The following is a 21,209-nucleotide window of genomic DNA, read 5'->3' on the forward strand; positions in this document are numbered from 1 at the left end:
TTACATTTAACATTTAAAATTTACTAGCTTTAATAATGTAGTAACATTTAATGGACCGTGTTCCGCGGTTCTAGAAGTACAGGAAGTCAATTCATACGTACATTATGAGACTAGCCTTCCTGCCATTTTGCCCTAATTCCAAACGACAGCCGCGAAGCTACTCCCACAATCGGCCTTTGGCACCTCTCTTGGACTAGCTGCGGTCATGGTTCAATGTCAGACATCTAGATCTACATACAACAAAGGGTATTCGTCATTCTGAAGAAAACAATGAAGGTTTTGATTCTGTGCATGCTGCTCGATACCTATGAAGAGCAAGCAATGTGTACAACAAGCTCGGAAAACTCATTCTCAACATTCATGAAATCGTCATTTATATGCAGGTAAACCGTGAAACTTGCAGAGAAAAAGAAGCCGAAATTATAGAACTAAGCATTAACTTTTTAAAATATGTGCGATGTAGCGCGGAGTAGAGTATGTGGAAAAAAGAGGTGCAATCGAATCAAGTCAAGTTAGACCTCAACTTCAGGCTTCAACTGAGCCTTGCGCTCTTCGTCGAGTCGTTCCTGGCGGGCCCGCTCTTGCTCAGCGAGACCAGTCTTCTGGAATGTGTGTTGGCGACTCAGCTCACGGGGACGAATGAACAGAGAAAGAATAAAGCCGACGCCAGCGACGGCAGTGTAGAAGATCCACATGCGGCTCAGGGCGTGGGTGTAGGCACCGAGGACAACCTCGCGCTGGGAGGCGGTGAGGCTCTCGATGAGGGACTTGGAAGCGCCTGCGAAAGAAGCAGAGATGGAAGCGGCGGTTTCGGGCCCGATGGCGGCGATGAGCTGGTCGGATTGTTGACCCATGATGTTTTGGTAGATGACTGTTCCCAAAACGACAGAGATGGATGTGGAGAGTTGACGGATGAATCCAAAGGTGGCGGTTGCTGTGGCCATGTCTGAGGGGCGGATGTTGGCCTGGAAGGCGACGAGCGGGGACTGGAAATTGGGACCAATTCCGAAACCGGCAATCAGCTGGAAGATGATAATGCGAGGCCATGAGGCATAGGGCTTGAGGTCGATGAATAGACCGAATCCGAGAACCATCATAAACATGCCTCCCACGATCAACTCGCGGAAGCGGCCTGTCTTCTTCATGACGATACCGGTAGCTGCGGAGGTAATCGCGAGAGATAGGACCATTGGCAAGACGTAGACACCACTCATGACGGGAGTCGCCAGAAGGACGGTTTGGAAGTAAAGCGGCAGGTAGTAGGTACCGGAGATGAAGACAAAGCCGTGACAGAAACAGACGCAGAGGATGAGGACGTTAGACCACTCGTTGAACAGTCGGGGAGGAATGATAGGGAACTTGGCGATCTTCCATTCGCTGAACATTGCCAGAGCCCAGACGACGACGCCGAAAACGATGAGACAGATGACAGTGGCTGAGGACCATGAGTACTTCACGCCTCCGAATTCCAGTCCAAAGAGGAACATCAGAGTGCCACCAATGATCAAGAAGGTGCCTGCCCAGTCGATAGTACGCAGACCTGCAATGAGCGGAGTCTTGGGAGATTCAATTTGAAGGAACAAGGTCAAAATAACGAAGGAAATTCCACCGATAGGAACTAAATCAAAATCATATTAGCATTAATATCCAGATCGACAAATCCTGGCACATACGGTTGAGGTAGAAACACCATCTCCAGGTTGCAGAACTACCAGAAAAGGCACCGCCAATGACTGGTCCCAATGCACCTGCAATAGCCCAAGTCGCTCCAAAGAGACCGTAATACATGGGTCGATCTCTAATAACAAGTTAGACGTAATCATCAGATGAATGAGGGTCATCATACCTCACACTGAACATATCAGTGACACTGATGTTGGCGAGGATAATGATACCACCGCCACCAACACCTTGAACGGCACGACCCGCCACGATCATGGCCATATTCTTCGCCAGGGCGCAGATCAGACTGCCAACAAGGAAGGCAACATTGGCAAGCAAGATGATATTCTTTCTACCCCAGATGTCACTCAGCTTGCCCCACAGTGGAATACAAGCAGCATTTGCCAAGAGATAAGATGAAGCAATCCATGAGTACCCGCTCTCGGAGGCATTGAACTGTGAGGCAATAACCGGTAGCGCAGTGGAAATAATAGTCTGCAAGATTGTTAGAAAAAGTTCCGAAGCAAGGGGTAGAGTTCGGTATACCATATCGAGAGCAGCAAGGAATAAAACCAACTGAATGCGACCAAGTTAGCTTTTGCTTTTTCCATTAGCGCCACATTTTCGGAGAATACTCACGCATAGAGCTGTCATCACGACAATAATCTTCTTCTTGCCCATCTTGGCCGCTTGAGAAGGTGTGCGATCCAGAGCCGGGCCTGTTGTGGTCTTCTCCATCGTGTTCTCCGCATCGTCAGGTGGGGAGGGTGTCTCTGCCGGGCCTTGCTCGAACGCATCCACGGGCGTTTTCTCCGGATGGGTCTTTTCAAAATCTGTGTCGACGCTCGAGGCGTCCTGGGGCTGGCGGTCACCCATTATACGAGGCGAGGGCGAAGGAAGAAAAGAGAGTTGCGGTTTCCTGGGCACGGGGAATAGAAGGGGGAGTAGAGCAGGGATGGACCCGTCGTGATTCTTCAAGCTGTCGCAAATATGTGAGCTTGTCAAACGGACATGACGAGACTAAATAGACCGCGAAGGAAAAAAGCAGAAGCGTCGGACAACGTATTTTCGGAGTTTAGCTCCAACAGCAGTCGGAGATGTTTTTGAGGCCGAATAAAATTAGATCGCGGGCCTCGGCTGTTTGCCAATGGCCGACTCCGACGCTAAAATCTGGATTCTTCATCATTTCCTTTTTCTGTTGCAGACTGGCTGATTAGCCGAGACTGACCATGGAGAATCCACTAGCGATCGACCCCAAGCTAGATCGGGTCTACTTGGATGGCGGATGCTATTCGTACATCTCGCTAGCAGTGAAATGACAGCTCTCATCCAGATCGAAGTCTCTGGTGTGCGTCATCTCTCACATATGATCTCCTATTCACACTAGGCAGCAGTGTCTGTCTAGTAGTATAGTACAGCCTTGCTTAGACGGTTGCTATCTTATGTCTATGTAGTTTCGTCACTTTTGGTATAGCTTTCTAGTAGTAATAGGCTACTTGTTCATATGTATGGATATGGATAACAACCCTTCATAATGACCGCATCAAACCACCCACGTTCATTCTACAAGCCAGTCATTCCAGCCACCATGATAACCCCAATACACCCAAAACGACCAAAATGTCCAAACAACGCCAACCCCAGAGTCGCCAACCCAAAGCCCCCCGAAACATCTTCCGGGCTCTGAAATCCCACCTCCAAAAACACCGCAAACCAAAGAACGCCATCTTCAATATATCCGACAAAATCATCTTCCAGATCAGCCACTATCTCGATCTAGTAGACCGAGCATGTCTCTCACTGAGCTGCAAGAAATACCTCTATCTCCTATCCTCAATCCGAACCCACCGGGACCTCTATAAACAGCCATGTTTTTCTATCAGACATACGATCAGACCGGATAATCGATCGTTTCTTTCTGATGCGCCGGTAGCGAAGCTATGCGCTCGGTTACAGAATGAAGACTGGGTGTTCTGCCGGACGTGTCGTAGGCTCCATACGCGCGATTCTTGGGGTAGACAGGAGTATGCTAGAAGGGTTAGAGAGCGGGAGCAAGCGAGGGAGACGATGAGGGTGAATCGGGCTTCAGCGTATATGCCTGGTCAGCCTTCTGCTATGCTTTTGATGACGACGGCTATGTTCGAGAGTGACTATTACCAATGACAATGACTATTATGGGGTTGGGTAATGGTTTATGGGTGGCTGGATGGCTATAGAGAGACTGCTATTTGCTTTTGACGGCGGGCTGGGGGGTGACTTTGTAAGTCTAGGGGATCTATATAGCATCGTCGTTTCATCTTACTGCAAGAGATGGAGGCCAGGCGGTGATACTGCTATCGGAATAAATGTGGATGAGGCAGTGACATGAGGATCTTCGTGATTCAATAACTCCTAGATGACATGCAATGACCAACGTGTTTTTCAAATGACTCTATGACCAAAGCAATATGGGGGGGATGGGGGGTATAAACGAAAAAGTCGACAACATAAGAACCAGAAAATGAAACCCATTGTACAACGGCAGCGCCAGAATGCATTAATCCTGCAATTGAAGGATTTCTGAGACGAGTCAGCAACCAAACCTCACCAACTTGTCACCAAGAACCAATAAATGAAAGACTTACCAGTCAAAAACTCCTCAAAGCTAACAGTGATATACCCATCCCGATCCTCATCATACCGCTTAAACACATCAGTCATGCGCTTCAGACTAATACAAGCCTGAACAAAAAGATCAAAGCTCATCCCATTCCGACTAGGATCCTTAGGATGTATCCCCATCTGCTTAGTCTTACTCTCAAAGACGCCAAACAGAACAGCGACAAACTTCGGACTGAGCCGATACCCAAAAGCAACCAGCGCATTCTCAAACTCGATCAGACTAATGCGCCCACTGCGGTCCTCGTCGAATCGATCAAACAATTCCCGCCACGCAGCCAGATACCGCCACAACGAGACGAACTCGTCAAAGTTTATCGTTCCGCTGCCGTCGCGGTCGAACATCCGGATCATCATCTTGACCGTGCGCGGGTGGAACGACGTGTAATCGCCATTCACCAGGGCCGAGCCGAGCTCTTGCTCGGTCAGCGTGCTGGAGTGCGAGACGTTCGCTGCGCGGAAGAGTGGGTAGAGCTGTTGCGGGTCATTGCTTGGTGCTGTGAGGGGTGGAGGAACGGGCGATTGCGGCGGGCGAGATTGCGGCGGGGGTCTGTTGCGCTGTGGCTGGACTGGCGGAGGGCCGAAGCCGTAGTTCTGGGGTGGGGGAGAGGGGTGGAGCGGGTGAGGCTGTGGGCGGTGCTGGGTTTGCGCGTGGCTCTGTGTGAGGGGAGGTGGGATGGTTGCTTGTGAGGGCCGGCCGCTGTAGGAGTGCGAGTGGGCGGACTCGATGCGCGGGGGCGGGGTTGAGTACGCGTGTTGTGGTGGTGCGCTGGAGACTGGCACTCGGGGTGGGACTCCGCTGTGGCCTGTTTGTGCTGGTGGGCGCGAGGGTAGGGGCTTTTGGCTGTGGCTTTGGCTTTGGCTTTGGCTTTGGTTTGCCATGCTCATCGAGCCTAACATCTGCGCGACCTGGATTTGGGGGTTTGGGTTAATAAACGCTTTGGGTGATGCCTGGGGGCGATTGATGTACCTGCTCGGGCTCGGCGTGCCTATATTTCGTTCTGTTAGCGATTGCGAGACTCTAGAAATGTTGCGGCTACTTACGCTGGGAGCGCATCCGGATTGTAGGATTTGTTGTAGGCCATGGTTGTGAGCAACGAAGGGGGAGTTCGCGACAGCCTCACACAGAAAGATAGTATGTAACAATCTCAGGAAGAGAAAAGAAAGAAAAGGAGTCAGGAGAATAGGTAGACGTGAAAGCGGAGCTCCGTGGGGCCATTTAGGAACGATTTTTAGCGCGCCAAGTGATAATGTCGGGGTTGAGGTTGCAAAGTGGTCTCGGGTGGTTATGAGAACTGCGGTGATGCTCTATCGAGGGGCTAATAGGTTCGCAAGATGTTCACTGAACTTTGTTAGTGTGGCTTCTACCCTGGTCTTAAATCATCAGCCCTATTGATCCGCTCTATAAATAATTTAACCGCCGCAATTACCTCAGGACCCGCTATGAGTCGTGTTCGTATAACTTGCTATTCAGCGTAACCGGAATTGTACTTTACACATTGCCGATCATTTTCTTCTCTTTTTGCCTCTTCGTCAGGAACTATTCACATTTTAAACTAGTCCTACTGTCACTAGGCCAAACGTGGAAGGTTCAAAATCAAGATCTTACTAAAAGAAGCAAAACAGTGACTACATAAGAAACCAGAGACTAAGAAAACAGGGGTATCTTCGCTTGATGATGCTACAGACAAGAAGAACGCTTTTAGAAACACCCGAAGAACAATCTTGAGCCTCAACAGCTCGGTCTCCCCACTAAGCGCTTAGATTCCCCCAAATGCAAGGTCCACCTCGGGCGCATGCTCACCTAACACGTCAATGATCTCCTTCCAGGCCTTCTCCTGAAGCTCTACCCCCTCTGCTCGGGAAGTTAGAGCATTCGACTCACTGAGATATCATTAGCCTCTATAACAAACCCAGGAAGAAGAGTCCAACTTACTCGAGATAGCCATCACTTCGCCAGCACTTGCCCTGGGACTCGACTCCTTGGTAGGTGGCGCTAACCAGTGAGCGGCTGCCCTGCTCAGTGGTCCGGGCAAACAACTTGAACAGAATCCACACTATCAACTGCTCATACCACTTGTCGTACTGGCGACCAAGGCCTGTTGCACACAGACCGGGGCTCACAGTGTTGACAATGATGGGGTGGGTCCCATCGGGGTTGCGCACATAGGTGGCAATACGCTTCATCACGATTTCAAGGAGCAGCTTCGAGACGCCGTATTGTTTGGGGCCCTTGAATTTCTTCGGATCGTTCAAGTGCTCCAACAGCAGTGCATCGGTACGCACGCTCTCGGCTTGAACTCGAACAAATTGCTGGCTGGAAACCACAGTCAGGTGAGACGGGTTGGCGTCATAGGCACTACTCTTCAGCTTGGGGAGCAGAAGCAGGGCCAGCAGAGAGGTGGACAAGGTGTTGACCTGCAAGGTCTCTTCCCAGCCCTCGGACGATTTGTTGTAGTCGCGGTTCCACAGCCCGGCATTCAGCAGGGCAATATCAAGGCGCTGTAACTCTGTGTTGGCACGCTCGGCAAACTTCTTGACACTGGCGAAGTTGTTCATTTCGAGTTCCCACACCTTGATGACATCGCGGCGGTTGGTCAACTTCTCAATCTCGGCCTTGGCTTTGCTACCCCGCTCCATGCTGCGACTCCCAATGATCAGAGACTCGACTCCGAGGTTGAGAATTTTGACGGCGGCTTCAAACCCGAGACCCGAGGTGGCACCCGTCAACAGGACGGTCTTCCCAGCGAAAGAGATTCCCTGAGGATCTGTGGGAGGTGTGTACTGCATCTTGAGCAGACGAAAAAGACCTGCCATCTTGGCTTTTTACGCACACAACAGAGCGTCTGGAGTGTCAGAAGGAGGTGCAACGCAGGAACAAAACGCGTCAGGTGAACAGTAGAGGCGATAAGCTGATAAGCTGATAAGCCGATAAGTATGACCGCAAACAGACACAGCAAATAGGAAATGATGATGGAGGATTGGAGAAAGATAAATGATGGAAATGAAGAAGATTCATATCATGCGGACGCAGTCTGAAATGGTCGCAATCACGGGGCTTCAAGCCGATCGGGGGCAAATGTTTCATACAAATATTATGCCGGCTTCCCGTTAGGGAAACCCCAATTGCTTCCCCGGCCACGGGTATGACACGGCTGTATCCCTCTCGCACACCCTTGTCTATATATAACCCTGACACAGCATCTTCGTAGGAATAATGTTGGTTGTCGTCCTAGAATTTCACATTCCTAGTCCTGTTTTATACGGCCTTGCACCCCGTTTGATGTGAATAGTACGGCCATCTGGGAGTCAATGGCTGACATGCCGAACAAGAAAATGTATTTTTAGACAGATAACAGAAAGAATGCTCTTGGGCTAGACTCGTGTAGATAAGTGAGCTAGCCATACATTGTACTCTCTTTATAGCCACTTGGCATACTCTACACGCAAGGGGTAGCAGCTCCTATGTGAAACCCATAGAGCAGCTCAAGGCCTACCTTAATGTCTCAAAAGAACCACATTGATAACACTCCTGTATTACATAGACTTATTAATAATAAACATGAACTGAAGTCCGAGAATAACATATTCAGATCCGAAAGCGGGGGGATGCTGTCTGTACTTAGTTCTTGCCACTGTTCGCTAACTTCATTTCATATACAGACTTCCAATCTGCCACACCAAGGTCTCGAGTTTAAAGATCAGTACAGCAGTTGCCCATTGTTTAGCAAACAGTGACATCCAGGCAATAAATAGTAGCCAATAAATGCAAGTTGTAGGGCTTGCCGTTTGTCTCACATCAATCATACAATAGACATGAGCTGGCTCTTGGCTTGAGATTAGTATAAGTTTACCTGAACTTGATCCCTTTCATTCAATTTGTTAGATTATTAATTCGATCTTGCAATCAAAAATCATGTTTTTTTGATTCACTGATCACATCTCCTTGTCCATTTCCGGCTGAAATCAGATTGATGAAAATCAAACGTACTAATTATTATGTAAAAGATATTGAAGGAGATGTATCGAAGAAGAATGACCCTTGTGATCAAATGTATCATGAGACAAAGGTCGCAACTGCTTTCGGATATAGTCTAGAGGATCTACGTATGCACCGTCCTAGACAACGCAATCCAAGGTATCAGCCGCGGAAATGTATGAGTAAAAAAAAAAACTACTAAAAGGAGTGTATAGCAAATGGTCAGCCTGCAATATACCTTTTTTTTTTCGCGTACGGTAGTTCGTTTCATTGATTGTTGCGCGTTCGGGCAAGGTCTTCTGCATAGAAGACGAAGGTCAAAAGTATCTGGTCCTCGCTCAAAACAAAGCTTGAAGAGCAACTTATTTGCTTTCCACTCTGACCTATGGCATCTTGATTCTCAGAAGGCATATATCTTCTATGATTTGCTGATTTCAATATGCCTGAAGGTCTGAGGTTGTATGGCTTATATAATCATTATAACTGGAAGGACCTCGGGAGAGATTTCAATGAGTCTAACAGATTCCCCACTATAAATATTGGATCACTCGTCTGCTGCTTCATTTGTTAAGCGAATCTACAAGCCTAAGTACGCTACGTGGATTTCATAGCTGCTCAAGTCAGATCGAAACCTTGGACACTCACCTCTGGCCTGCACAACATCACTCATAGCGCCGCCATGCACCTCGACAAGGAAATGTTAAAAGCTTATAGGACTTTCGAGTCTCTGGAAAAGAACCTCACACAGGAAGATATTTGGGAGGTAACTTATCTATTCGATCCCTGTATTTTCGGTATTTTCAAGAGCAATTCTTAACAATCCCTGGATTTAAAGAACCAAGTGCTATACAAACAAGCAACAAATGGAGACAACACGACACCTCAGCCCAGAGAACAAGACGCCCAGGTACTGTTTTCAATCTACATTCTCCATGCCAGAGCAGCATTATAGATGGTTGACTAACACCAAGCTACTAACTATAGGGACGGGCTCGGTGGGATATATGGAATTCAAAGAAGGGAATGCCCAAGGCGGAGGCCAGGGAAACCTTTTTGAGCAACGTTCAGTCGATTGAGGCAAAGTATGGTGAAAGTGTATAGACTTCAGAGATGTACGGCTATCGCCTGACTTTCTGCAAGGACGTGAAATGAAAGAGTGCCGGTGGGGACATTGTTCTCGACAGTAGTATCGGGGTTCTATCCCATATCAGTTATCGAATGAATAATCACGAGATACATTAAACGATACCGGATCTCTGCGGAAGTATCAAATCCAAATTTATAATCAAAAAATACAGTTACAACCCTTCGCGTTGAATCAAGACAATCAGAACCAGCAAGCATTACTGGCAGTGAAGAAAACCCAGTCTTTTCAGATACATACTTCGCTACTATACCATCAGATCAACCTAGACATAGACAGCTGAATTCAATCAATAGAGTATTTGTCTCCGTAGGAAAGATGAGTCACGTTTGTCAGGGCTGCACATCAGATATCTCGATATGGCGGAATCTGGTGCAAACAGTGCAAACACATATTGCTTGTGTATGGCGACAAGTCCACCTCGACCACAATTTATACCGGGATTGAAGTTTGACCCTGCATTTAAAGCTACTACAGGACCTCCTTGCTTCACTCATCCTTTTCATCGCCCAATATTTCGTTGAGAACGCCCACCAGTTGTCACTATCGACGGGTCGACGCGGGGCAGACCCACAACAGCAACCTCACAGAGCCAACATTTCAAACAGAATTAACGTTAACCCAAGCATCGTTGTAACATGGCAGCAACCGCACAAGGCCACCAGGTCCACCCAGAAGGTCGGACATGGAAGAATCACTTCCCCAAGGGTGATCTCTGGGTATTCGGTTACGGGTGAGTAGTTTGCCTGGCAGTCATCAAAACTGACATCTTGACATATGCTGATCATACATGTGAAGGAGCTTGATTTGGAAGCCACCACCACATTTCGGTATGTCCAAGAAATGATGTCGAGCTTTTACATCGAATGATGGGAAAGCAGCCTTCGTGCTTGGATAGCTTGGAGCGGAAAATTAATCCGTACGTCTTATCTTGCAGACCAGCGTGTTCCTGGGTATATCAGCGGTTATGTACGGCGGTTTTGGCAGGTATGTTACCCATGAAGTATTCGAGGGTGCTCAAAGCATCTGGACCAGTCTGACATGACGATCCTTTTTTTTGGAATCCAGGCTAGGTATGTCAATGCTCGTATCTGGGCTTTCAATCGCCATAAGCACCCACTAATGCAACCAAAAGTACCGACCACCGCGGCACCCCAGAACAACCTGGTAGAGTAGTCACCGTGATTGAGAGAGCCTTCTGGGAGACATTAGACGACCCGGTCTGTCCGCGCAATTCCCACTCACAGTATAATGAGCCCACAAAGAACTGACTCCTTCAACAGCTCGCACATCAAGAATCTGAATCTGAATCTACAGGGAAAGTCTGGGGCGCAGCATACCACATTCCTGCTTCACATGCAGAAGAAGTACACGACTACCTAGACGAGCGGGAGATAGACGGCTACAGCGCGCACTACACGCCCTTCCACCCAACTATTCATGTCGACAGCGCGACAGACTCATCGCCAATCATCTGCATGGTGTACATTGGCCAACCGTCTAACCCGCAATTCCTGCGCGAGACTGCCCGGCGGGAGCCGCAAGACGTGGCGCAGGTTATTAGTGCGGGTCATGGTCTTAGTGGGAAGAATACCGAGTATTTGTATTTACTGGAGAAGGCGCTCGAGGGACTTGGGCTAGGTACTGCTGATGTTCATGTCACGGATTTGGTGAAGCGGGTCAAGGCGATTGAGACGGAGGGGCTGGGTGAGGCTGAAGAAAGGGAGGCTGAGCTTGAGGTGACTAAGTCGCTGGAGGGGGCGGCTGCGGCGCCTGCTGAGGTGGATGGTCGGGATACTATTGAGTAAGGTCAGCCTGATGTAAATTATCATGGCTGGCCTATTTGTGTGGCTGGATTTAGGCCGATGCAGTGGACTGTCAAAGAAGCACATAGACAGGGCCTGTTCTCGACCCTGCAGGAGACCCTTATTGCCCTGTTATACTCCCGCTAGGTAGATTAAGCTTATGCGCATTATCGACGAACTCACTGATCATGCTCTGTCTGCTCTGTCGGAGAAAAGAACCCACCATGAAACAAATGACTGGGCAAACATGAAACCACACTATGCTCATTATGTGAAACGAGAAAACGATCGCAACGATAATGGACTTATAAACACAGCAGAGTAATCATAGAGATGCACAAGGTTGCTCAAGCGAGCTAGAAGCCCATATTTCCTTCCATTGCAAGCCAAAAGCGAAAAGAGAAAAAAAAAAGCAAACAAAAGTTGACACCATCTTTTCAGCCCTAGGTGCCTCGTATCTGAGCCGTTGTAATTCGTGGCTTATTTTTAAAAGGAACCGCCAATGAAGAGCCAAGTCAAATGAAAAGTTGGCCATCTAGTGGGTGTGATGGCCGTCCTGGGGTGCTTGCTCCGTGTTGTTGTTGCGCCACCCTTGACAAGTCAGTCACCCCGATGCTGCAGCGATCCGTGAGGAAATCATTGCTCACCACCACCGCCACCATACCCAGTGTTGGGACCGCCGCCTAGAAGAGCCTGTCAGAAAGTGAATAGGGGTCGAGCTAGTTGTACGACGCACCGTAGCCACCGTGGCCACCCGCACCGTATCCAGCGGGGCCACTAGGGGGATAGTTGTTATTGTTGTATCCCCGATTGTAACCACCACCATTGTATCCACCGCCGCCGTTGTACCCGCCAGAATTGTAGCCACCACCGCCCTGGTATCCAGGTTGAGGTTGTCCCGAATTATATCCGCCACGACCCTGGAAGCCGCCTTCAGGGCGTTGGGGCCGGTCAAAAGCTTTGTCGACACGAATAGTCCGTCCATCAAATCTTTCAAAATCATCAGAATCTTGTGATGGTAACAAGAGATAGGATAGCATAATGTTCTTACTCCTGGTTGTTCATTGCATTCATGGCGGCATCTGCATCAGCCTCATTGGCAAATCGAACAAAGCCAAACCCACGGCTACGCAAGGTCGCGCGGTCTTTCACAACGATCTGTGGGCGGGGGTCAGTTGAAGCTGATAGTGACTACCGGAGCATGTAGAACCCACAGCTTCTTGGATCTCTCCGAACTGTTGAAATCCCTCCCGCAGGGCCTCATCGTTAGTGTGCCAGGAAAGGCCACTGAACAATCGTTAGACTTGCTTAGGAAAACACGTGCTAGTCCTTGATACAAGGAATACATACTGGATAAAGAGCTTAGACATGATGGTGAACTTATTGTGAAACTAAATCAGTGATCACGGTTGGGCAGTGGCAGTCCAAGGGCAAAGGTAGAAGGTGAAAGCAGAGATGATTCACAAGAGGTCGAGATCAAGAATCCAAAGTCGTCGGGGTTGTAAAATGACAGGAAGATTCTAGTGGTTGTCAGGCGAGTCAGCACTCCCGTGTAACAATCACACTGCGTTAGGGCTTCCACATCTCTGGGAATTTTGTACGGACCGAACACCAATGGCAAGTGTGCACCGCGCAATATGCTGCTTACTGTGCCCTTGTCCGTGAGCTTTACCTTGAGAATGTGCAACTCTAGCCAACGGGAAGAGAGTTCAAAGTGGGGGGATGCAAAGATAACCCCCCAAGCTGCTAGTCCCGCTGGCTTGAACCTTCAGCTGATTGATTTGCGGGTTCTGTCGGGCTGGACTCAAAATGTGCAGTCAATCAGAAGACTCCCGGGGCTCCGTTCCACTGAGGAATTGGCGCACTAAAAGAAAACGGCTGATGTACACTTTCACTGCCCCTCGTTTCACTCTCTTGTTCGTGAGCCCAAGGTTGGGTTTGTAGGGCTGGATCTACAGCCAACTGAATTCTGTCCCAGCCTCATACATCTTGACCATCTCTGCCGCATAAAATGAGAGATAAGCCGCCCCATTCGCCAAGGTATCCAGCTGGGCTGAGCGGGGTCTCCGTGGGCCATAATATTTTGGCAGGTCTTAGTACCTCGCAGGTGAATCATTGGCTGTATGCATGCTTAGGCAATAGTGGGGTTTTTTTTTTCTCTTTCTTGTTCAGAACCCCCTTGCACAGGAATAATGATCTGGCCAGCATGCGGGCTCTAGCATGCAGTCACTGGGCCTAGCCCTGTCGGCTTTGGCTATGATCCTCGTGGGAGTTGTGTGCGTGCATCCGGTCAGAGGGGCAGTGCCCCGTGGGCCCACATGCGGCTTGTGCCGTGAATGCCGGAAGACTTCCGACTCTGGCGATCGGCATATGAAAGTCTATATTCTGTCAGCTGTGTTGGATCGAGTAGGGCGTCGTGGTCGAGCTGGGTGCCTCAGGCATGGGTTGTCTCTTCACATGAAAAGCTATGGTTGAGTAAAATGATGATAGAGGGTGTAGGGCCAATCAAAAAGATGGAAGGATGAGAGAATGGGAGACTGAGAGGATGGAAGGGCATATATGGTTTGGTCGTGCTTTCTTCGGCGGTGACCCTCCATCAATGCTGACTACCCCGGCTTCATACTTCCAATCTTTTGATCAGTTGTCCATTTTGTTCTAATGGCGAACAATACATCTACCGATGATGAGCAAGGACAAATTTATCAGTGGCTATCCTCAGTGAAAGATGCAGATCAAACTCTGGATAAAATTGCCGCAGGTGGGTGACGATTGCCAGTGGTGAAGCACACATTAACAAAGCATCAGATACGAAACAGCAGGGTTGGGGTGTCACGGCAATGGCCACTACTCCTCTCATATCATTGGAATCACCCGGAGACTTGCCTGGAATTACTCGTTCAACTCACAGAAAACGGAGTATCGACCATCGTGGCCAATCCCGAGAGTCGCTTCATATCCAAAGTCCCACACGAAATCAAGACCGCAACAAGAGAGCACGGCATAGCTATGAGCGAAAACCCAGACACAAGACCCACGATGATCATTACGAGTACAAAGAGCCATCAGCTGCAGCGTCTCGACCACTTGTCCGCAAGGGCAAGGCCAAGAATGGACACGGCAGAAAGCACACGTTGAATGATGATTTTCAAGCTGTCAACGTCACTGGGAACAGACTGACGGTAGGTGATTGTGATGATTCTGTTTACTATGATCATAACTGATTCAAGTCAACCTAGATTCCCAATCAAGCACGTCTGGGCATCTTCAACAAGGGAAAAACATCTTCGACAGCCGATCACCCTACCCGATCATCGGTTGGCAATTCAAAAGACGACTCCAGGAAAACGTCTAGGAGGAATCCCGCCGAGTCCGACTTAGCCTTTTCCGAGATGACCTTTTATCACGGAAAAAGACCACCAGTCCTGGGGCAATGTTGACTGCTGCCGAGGATACTCCTTTTATGCAGCATGAAAAGCCGACCCAGTCGAAAGGGTCGATCAAGTTATCTTCGAACAATGCATCAAAGACGCACACTGGAAATTCATTCCACAGGTCAGCGCAACAATTCGCCTTATCTCCCATGCCTCTGTCCTCCTTTGCCTGTGCTCCCACGAACAAGATTTCGTTGGCCTCCAAACCGTGTGTGTGTACCCTCCCAGGTATTCAAGTTGAAAAGGGCGGGATATCCGAGCAGTCTTCTTCTCCATATACCTGGCCCGAGAGCGAAGCCCAAGATACACTCCGAGAGCTTGCTCTGCAACAATACCTTCTAGAAGTTTTACACTCTGGCTTGGACCCACATGCTGCCTCTAGTGTTACCTCTGATCACCTGCCATCCCTCAGGTATTGGAGTCTCGCTGAGCTTTGGATGCTTTTGGAAGAGCGAAAAGCGTCGTGGTCGACAGAGACCGACAAAAAGCAACCTGTGTCGCTCAACCCGAAATCAAGAGATCAGAGCTCAGCGAAACAAGCAGTACAGCCATCGTTTACAGTCGTAGCACCGTCCCCACAGGGACTAGTTTGTGCTGATGTCAACCCCCAGGCAACTTCGAATTCAAGGGTCGCACTTGACCTCTCTCATGGAGGGCATAGTGGTTTTTTCTTCAGGGGAGATAAAGGTCATCCTCATCAGCCAAGAGGTCGATGCGGAGATGTGTCATCGGAGATAATCGAAGACTGCAACAGCTCGGGTGCCTCGCCTGAAGGTCGCCAAAGCCCACCTCGAGCAAAGGCTGAGTACTTCTCCACTTTTCCACAACAAGAATTCCCAAAGAGCGCCTCTTTCATTGATCTCGAGGATTTGGACCACGTTGAAGATGACGACTCATTTTATGAAACACTGGATACTGCTTACCATGCTATCATAGGCCCCGATGCTGCAGGGCAAGATGATGTCTTAGAGGCACCTGACTCACCTGTCCTCCTGGGCTCTTCAAGATTTAACGAAGCAAGTGATCCATTTACCACGCCACAGTCGACCGGGGATATGAGCGTTGTCCTCGCTACTCAACTTGAGAAAATAGAACAACCGCCACCCCTTGCTCAGAGCATCAAGCCGGAAAGAGCTGACACAGAAAGCTTGAGACTAAGTCACCAGGATAAGCGACTTAGGAACTCTTCAAAGAAGGGAGGGCTTGGTCAAAACACAATCCTGCCATGGTTGACTGGATACAACAATCCAAAGATACTCGTTCCAACCTCAAGCACATTGGAGCAAAATCAGGACCCGGATTTGTCTCACTTTTGGCGGCATAACAGATTGTATTAATCCTACATGAATTTGAGAATATGGATATTGGCTGCCGTACCTGAGACCATACATAGCAATCAATAACCGAGTTAACAAGAGAACAGAGATTACAAAATACAAAGTTGTATTGAATTGATTGTGTTAACTAGATCCAAGCATATGACGCGATACTGCCCGCCAACCTGATTTCACTTACTCCACCAACTTACGAGACTTATGTTGATGTCGAAATTTGGTTGTACTAGACGTTGACTACTGGGAATGTGATTCATTCTGCAGTATTAGTTAGGGAGGGGGATTGCACATCTTCGCGCAACGTTTATATGAGAGGAGTGAATGTATCACGATGAATGTTGGATTGATTGGGTATAAAGAGCCTTGGATGACAGGAGATCAAACACATCATCGGACTGACAAGGTCCTAATCCTTGGAGTGGTTCAAGGTTTGGATGCGGCCCGTCTATGTATCCCACCAGAATGATCCTAGATGTAGTCCCGGCTTTCCTTTCCGCGCCGGGTAAGACAATAAGGGATCGTCAAGAAAGGTGAAAGTTGCTGCAGAATAGCAGACATTCTTGTGGCAGCCGTTCTGCTTGCTGGTATGCTGAAGGGTCCACGAAAATAAGCCGGGTCGGTTTTGGAAACGAGATTGAACGCTGGAAGCTGGGTGTCAATTATGCTGCAGCAAAGAAGCAAGATGCAGATTTCGAGGTGTAATTATCGGTATGATGGAGATCATAGAGTGGCAGCTGCCTCAATGACACCCGCTGCCCTGAAGGCACCTGGGTTCTTTATTACCACCTCGACCGGGTAATTCCATTGCATAAATCTCGTCCAGCCTGGAAGCCAATCAGTTAGTATGAGTTGATTCAAGTCCTAGATTGTAATCCCATTCCACGTACTCCAATATGCGCATCGTCGCCCTAAGTATTTGCCGATGAACGGTACCAGGACCATGCTCAGAAGCAACTCCAGTTGCTCGATACTTTCTTGCCATTCTGCCTCGGCGTCGGAGAAGTCATCGGATAGCGTGTCGAGATCGGAGTCGGTTGTAGATTCAGAAGGAAGAGAAGCAATTTCATCCTCCGACTCGGAGTATGAGTTCTGTCTGGAGGGGACCATGTATGCGGACATCGAGAACGAGGGATTCGATCCGGCTGGAGGAGGTGAAGACATCGGAACGGGCTGTGATATCAGATCGGAAACGGAGCAGGAGAGAAAGACTGATCAAGCAGTGGCCTGCCTACTGCCATGTAACTGAGACGATCGACGGTGCCTTGCTCGACTGTTGACTTCCGCCTGCACGTGACCCGATTGACTCACGGTCACGTGGCCGATAACGCATCGCCTCAGTATCAATTTCAACAAGTTTGCCTCTATAGAACCTCAAGCTATTCAAATTACCGATCTGCAAGTTCCTCTACAGTGTGTGGTGGAGCGAATTGAATCTTTGAAGCCCAAAAGTATGGCTGACGCCGTAAGTCGCACTCTTGTCTTTTTGCCGACCCTCCCACATTTTCTTTGAGTCTGCACAATATCGACCCCTCGGCCGTCACCATTCAAAGCACCCACACCTTTGCGCTTGGAGATCTAGTCTGGCATTTTTTGGTTGAAAAATTTCAGAGCAATCTCTCCATCGTTTCTCTACATTTTTCACAGAGCTAACACCGCTTCTTGCTCCCCCGCCAGGAAATCGAAACCAAGCAACGCAAGTCGGTCGCATTCAGCGAAGGATCGGTCATCATGGATACCAACGGTCAAGTCACAGACGCCCCTCCGGCTGAGAAGCCCGCCGGTACGCAACAACTCCCCGATCTCGATTGCAGTCGCCTTAGTTCACGCCCCACTAACGTACACAATGCAGACAAGGAAGTCGACGAGGTCACCGACATGTTCAAGGGTCTCTCAAAAAAGAAGAAGACGAAGAAGTCCAAGACCACCGAGGGTGAGGATGGCGAGGCCGCCGCCGAGGGCGAGTTCGACCCCTCCACCATGAAGAAAAAGAAGACCTCCAAGTCCAAGTCCAAGTCCAAGGTCGACCCCGATGACTTCGAGGCCAAGCTTGCCGAGGCCGGCGTCACAGAGGAACTCGCCGAGGAACAGCCCGAGGAGATCCCCGAGGGTGACCGTGAGGCCGGTACTGGTATCTGGCAACACGACGCAACACAAGCCATCCCCTACTCGCTCCTCATCTCTCGCTTCTTCTCCCTCATCGAGAGCCACCACCCCGATCTCCTGTCCAGCGGCTCCAAGTCCTACAAGATTCCTCCTCCCCAGTGTCTGCGTGAAGGTAACCGTCGTACCGTCTTCGCCAACATCGCCGAGATTTGCAAGCGCATGAAGCGTTCCGAGGACCACGTCACGCAGTTCCTGTTCGCCGAATTGGGTACAAGCGGTAGTGTCGACGGTTCCCGCCGTCTCGTCATTAAGGGTCGATTCCAACAGAAGGGTATCGAGTCTGTTCTCCGTCGTTACATTGGTATGTGTCCATTGCAAACCCGCTCTTTCGACATCGTGCTAACTTTTTTCCTAGTCGAATACGTTACCTGCAAGACCTGCCGCAGCCCCGATACCGAGCTCAGCAAGGGTGAGAACCGTCTTTACTTCGTCACTTGCAACTCCTGTGGATCTCGCCGCTCCGTCGCCGCCATCAAGGCCGGTTTCCGTTCCCAGATCGGCCGCAGAAAGCGTGTGGGTTAAACGACCCATGGAGCTTTCTGAAATTTCGCGGAGGAAGAATTTGTTATTATCTATTCTTTATGCGTGTCACTTATTAGCACCTTGGCGGAAGAGGACAGAGCCCCGGCACTGTATCTTTGCCGCTGCGGTTTTGAGATGAGGAAACGATTTCAAGGATAGACAGGTTTAAAATGAAATGGACTGATATCACTATATGTTTTCTCAAGGGGTGTTTGGCCTTGCACATGATTTTGAATATTTGTGGATAATGGTTCTTACTAGCCGGGCTATCCTCAATCGCAAAGAATATGTCAACGATTAATCCAGATGAAACTCCAAGACTTCGACTTTTCGTGATTCTGTTGCAAGCTCATACCGGTTCGCAGAATCGAAGCTGTTCATGCCTTGAGGGGCTATATGCGACCAGCGGACTTTGGGCAGAGCCAACGTAGAGCCAGGGCATTTATAAGTCTATTTGTAATAGGAAACGTTGGAAGAAAGAAACATCACAATAGAAATTGCTGTACATAGAATGAAATAGAATAATGACTGTATCCGCCTGCTACTTGAACAAATTGGTATAACATGGAGACCTGCTCACGATGGTACAATGATAGTTGCGCTTGACGCATGCATAACAACAAATTTATAGTGCCGGATCTCAATCTGAAAGGCATGCCATAGACCATGCGCGGAAATCAGCCGCTGGCAGTACTCATCTTCATCTGGGCAGCAAAGGCGTGCAAGTTTCTTGTCTGTAGATAAACAGTTCCTGGACCTTCGAACTTGCAAGCAAGACCTTCACCAGTACCATAACCAGAGATGATACCGCCGGAAGCGACACGCTCGAGCTTGTATTTGCAGTTCCATGCAACGAGGTGGCCATTGTCGATGTAGTACTTCTCTCCTTCCACGAGCTGAACACCGAGACACATTAGCGCGAGCACTCATTGTGCCGGGGGAGGGGGTTCTATACATACATCTTTCTTGATGATTGCTCCGAAACTCTGCATCCACAAAAGACCGGTTCCTTCGATCTTGTAAATGAAAAGACCTTCACCCGAGAAGATGGCTTTGGAGAGACTTTGTGCCTTATACTCATGCTTCACGCCACTGGTACAAGCTATAAAGGCATCTCTTCCAATCTTCCACGTCTGGGTGCCATCCATACGGAGAACGACAAGATCACCCAAGACGGAGGGAGCAAGTAGAAGTTCGCCGGGTCCAGTGTAAGTAGACATTGAAATCTCACCACCGGCAATGATCTTCTTCCAACCGATCGAAATGGAACCCCGCAATGTCATAGTAGTAGACATTGCAATCATGACGCCTAAGTCAATTTTAGCATTTATATGACAGCAACAGGGCAGCAAGGAAGCGTGGGTTTCGCGTGCTTGCTTGCTAAGCTGATCTTACCAGGCCTGGCAGTAAGAGGACAGCCCATTGCAAGCTGCAACGTTAACAGAGAATTAGAATCTCTGTGGCTAATCCTGTAACTTCCTCCGTTGAAGGTTCCAACATCGTCCTCGTAGGTTGCTTTGGCTCCCATGAACTCCCCAGGTGGTGGTGCGCCTCCGGGGACCTTCTCTGTCATTCCCTTTGGTTGTGACTGGGATGAGATAGAAAGTCGGCCCAGTCCATTGTGCGGAGGAAAGTCACTTGATGGTGGACTAATTGTGGGAGGAGTACCTGAGGGTGGGGGAGGATATGCCTGCGAGATTCCTGCTTGGCCGCTCGGCGGACTGATAGAAGACGGTGGTGGTGGATATCCTCCATTTGAAGGAGTTCCTTGTTTTGGGGGTGGTGGATAGCTGAAGTTTGGAGGTGCATAACCGGAGTATTGCTGAGATTGTTGAAATGCTGAGATCATTAGCACATGGAGTGAATAACAAGGTGATCAAAAACCCAGTATCACTTACTTGTGACATGCGCGGGGGCTATAGATTGGAAATCCGTTAGTGTTGAGGATTAAGTGGCAGATTGTATAGATCAACCTACCCGACATAGGCGGCGGCGCAAATTGGTTATGTTGCGACATGATGAGTGAGGCCGATATCAACCTTTCCAATGAGTATGAATTATTCGCCAAAAACACTTTGTCATTGCTCCCGTTAGTTCGACTCTCTCAAATCACCAGGTCACCGCTGAAAACACTCACAGTTCTGGTTGCAATGGCTGCGGGGTAGGGCAAGCCAAGATCGTGACAATTTAGCTCCGTTGGCGAGAACTCTCGTCGAATCAACCGGTAAACTATTCACTATTACCCTTAAATGGAGCACATGCTAGAATGAGAAGAAATAAAAATGCAACGGGGGGTTGCGATGGGCTGTAGTCTTTTAAACCAGAGTTTCTCCGCACCAAGATCTCCCTGGCTATTATTAGCGCTACATGGCTTGAAGATGATTTGCCAAGGGGTCAGTCGAGGGAAAGCCTCTCATATTGGTTGTCGATTAGCTGTGATCGAATCACACTGGGCTACTGCAGGTCTATCCCATCCGGGCGCTTACAAGTTGCACTTGCGCAACTAACCGG

At 49.1% G+C, this 21,209-nt stretch overlaps 10 protein-coding genes across 10 annotated transcripts; 4 read left to right on the forward strand and 6 right to left on the reverse strand.

Annotated features, from left to right (window-relative positions):
• Positions 1 to 512: 512 nt before the first annotated feature.
• Positions 513 to 2,538, reverse strand: N7511_004502 (MDR family MFS transporter; the record flags this gene model as incomplete). Its single annotated transcript, XM_057126927.1, has 5 exons — positions 513 to 1,618; positions 1,674 to 1,798; positions 1,847 to 2,157; positions 2,209 to 2,238; positions 2,302 to 2,538. 5 exons carry the CDS (start codon positions 2,536 to 2,538, stop codon positions 513 to 515), a joined length of 1,809 nt encoding a protein of 602 aa, XP_056985817.1.
• A 1,660-nt stretch (positions 2,539 to 4,198) lies between these two features.
• Positions 4,199 to 5,405, reverse strand: N7511_004503 (EF-hand domain-containing protein; the record flags this gene model as incomplete). Its single annotated transcript, XM_057126928.1, has 4 exons — positions 4,199 to 4,221; positions 4,287 to 5,229; positions 5,291 to 5,309; positions 5,365 to 5,405. The coding sequence occupies 4 exons, from the start codon at positions 5,403 to 5,405 to the stop codon at positions 4,199 to 4,201; spliced, it is 1,026 nt and encodes a 341-aa protein (XP_056985818.1).
• A 675-nt stretch (positions 5,406 to 6,080) lies between these two features.
• Positions 6,081 to 7,137, reverse strand: N7511_004504 (putative short-chain dehydrogenase/reductase family protein; the record flags this gene model as incomplete). The annotated part of the gene is made up of 2 exons (XM_057126929.1): positions 6,081 to 6,204; positions 6,257 to 7,137. The coding sequence occupies 2 exons, from the start codon at positions 7,135 to 7,137 to the stop codon at positions 6,081 to 6,083; spliced, it is 1,005 nt and encodes a 334-aa protein (XP_056985819.1).
• A 1,841-nt stretch (positions 7,138 to 8,978) lies between these two features.
• N7511_004505 (uncharacterized protein) lies at positions 8,979 to 9,400 on the forward strand (the record flags this gene model as incomplete). Its single annotated transcript, XM_057126930.1, has 2 exons — positions 8,979 to 9,062; positions 9,284 to 9,400. 2 exons carry the CDS (start codon positions 8,979 to 8,981, stop codon positions 9,398 to 9,400), a joined length of 201 nt encoding a protein of 66 aa, XP_056985820.1.
• A 681-nt stretch (positions 9,401 to 10,081) lies between these two features.
• On the forward strand, positions 10,082 to 11,251 carry N7511_004506 (gamma-glutamylcyclotransferase; the record flags this gene model as incomplete). Its single annotated transcript, XM_057126931.1, has 6 exons — positions 10,082 to 10,176; positions 10,242 to 10,273; positions 10,381 to 10,430; positions 10,479 to 10,516; positions 10,579 to 10,663; positions 10,727 to 11,251. 6 exons carry the CDS (start codon positions 10,082 to 10,084, stop codon positions 11,249 to 11,251), a joined length of 825 nt encoding a protein of 274 aa, XP_056985821.1.
• A 532-nt stretch (positions 11,252 to 11,783) lies between these two features.
• Positions 11,784 to 12,618, reverse strand: N7511_004507 (RNA recognition motif domain-containing protein; the record flags this gene model as incomplete). The annotated part of the gene is made up of 6 exons (XM_057126932.1): positions 11,784 to 11,839; positions 11,896 to 11,931; positions 11,985 to 12,238; positions 12,300 to 12,406; positions 12,463 to 12,535; positions 12,599 to 12,618. 6 exons carry the CDS (start codon positions 12,616 to 12,618, stop codon positions 11,784 to 11,786), a joined length of 546 nt encoding a protein of 181 aa, XP_056985822.1.
• A 1,288-nt stretch (positions 12,619 to 13,906) lies between these two features.
• N7511_004508 (uncharacterized protein) lies at positions 13,907 to 16,016 on the forward strand (the record flags this gene model as incomplete). The annotated part of the gene is made up of 4 exons (XM_057126933.1): positions 13,907 to 14,006; positions 14,054 to 14,427; positions 14,485 to 14,562; positions 14,601 to 16,016. 4 exons carry the CDS (start codon positions 13,907 to 13,909, stop codon positions 16,014 to 16,016), a joined length of 1,968 nt encoding a protein of 655 aa, XP_056985823.1.
• A 717-nt stretch (positions 16,017 to 16,733) lies between these two features.
• On the reverse strand, positions 16,734 to 17,174 carry N7511_004509 (uncharacterized protein; the record flags this gene model as incomplete). The annotated part of the gene is made up of 2 exons (XM_057126934.1): positions 16,734 to 16,837; positions 16,901 to 17,174. The coding sequence occupies 2 exons, from the start codon at positions 17,172 to 17,174 to the stop codon at positions 16,734 to 16,736; spliced, it is 378 nt and encodes a 125-aa protein (XP_056985824.1).
• A 228-nt stretch (positions 17,175 to 17,402) lies between these two features.
• Positions 17,403 to 18,775, forward strand: N7511_004510 (translation initiation factor eIF2 subunit beta). The gene is made up of 4 exons (XM_057126935.1): positions 17,403 to 17,475; positions 17,688 to 17,793; positions 17,863 to 18,477; positions 18,532 to 18,775. The coding sequence occupies exons 1-4, from the start codon at positions 17,464 to 17,466 to the stop codon at positions 18,696 to 18,698; spliced, it is 900 nt and encodes a 299-aa protein (XP_056985825.1). The 5' UTR covers positions 17,403 to 17,463; the 3' UTR covers positions 18,699 to 18,775.
• Positions 18,776 to 19,375: 600 nt separating this feature from the next.
• On the reverse strand, positions 19,376 to 20,715 carry N7511_004511 (AIM24 family protein; the record flags this gene model as incomplete). Its single annotated transcript, XM_057126936.1, has 5 exons — positions 19,376 to 19,594; positions 19,658 to 20,007; positions 20,094 to 20,537; positions 20,597 to 20,614; positions 20,676 to 20,715. 5 exons carry the CDS (start codon positions 20,713 to 20,715, stop codon positions 19,376 to 19,378), a joined length of 1,071 nt encoding a protein of 356 aa, XP_056985826.1.
• Positions 20,716 to 21,209: the final 494 nt, after the last annotated feature.

This window comes from Penicillium nucicola (genome assembly GCF_028828085.1).
Source record: "Penicillium nucicola strain IBT 29836 chromosome Unknown utg000003l, whole genome shotgun sequence".
In the NCBI taxonomy this organism is placed as follows: domain Eukaryota; kingdom Fungi; phylum Ascomycota; class Eurotiomycetes; order Eurotiales; family Aspergillaceae; genus Penicillium; species Penicillium nucicola.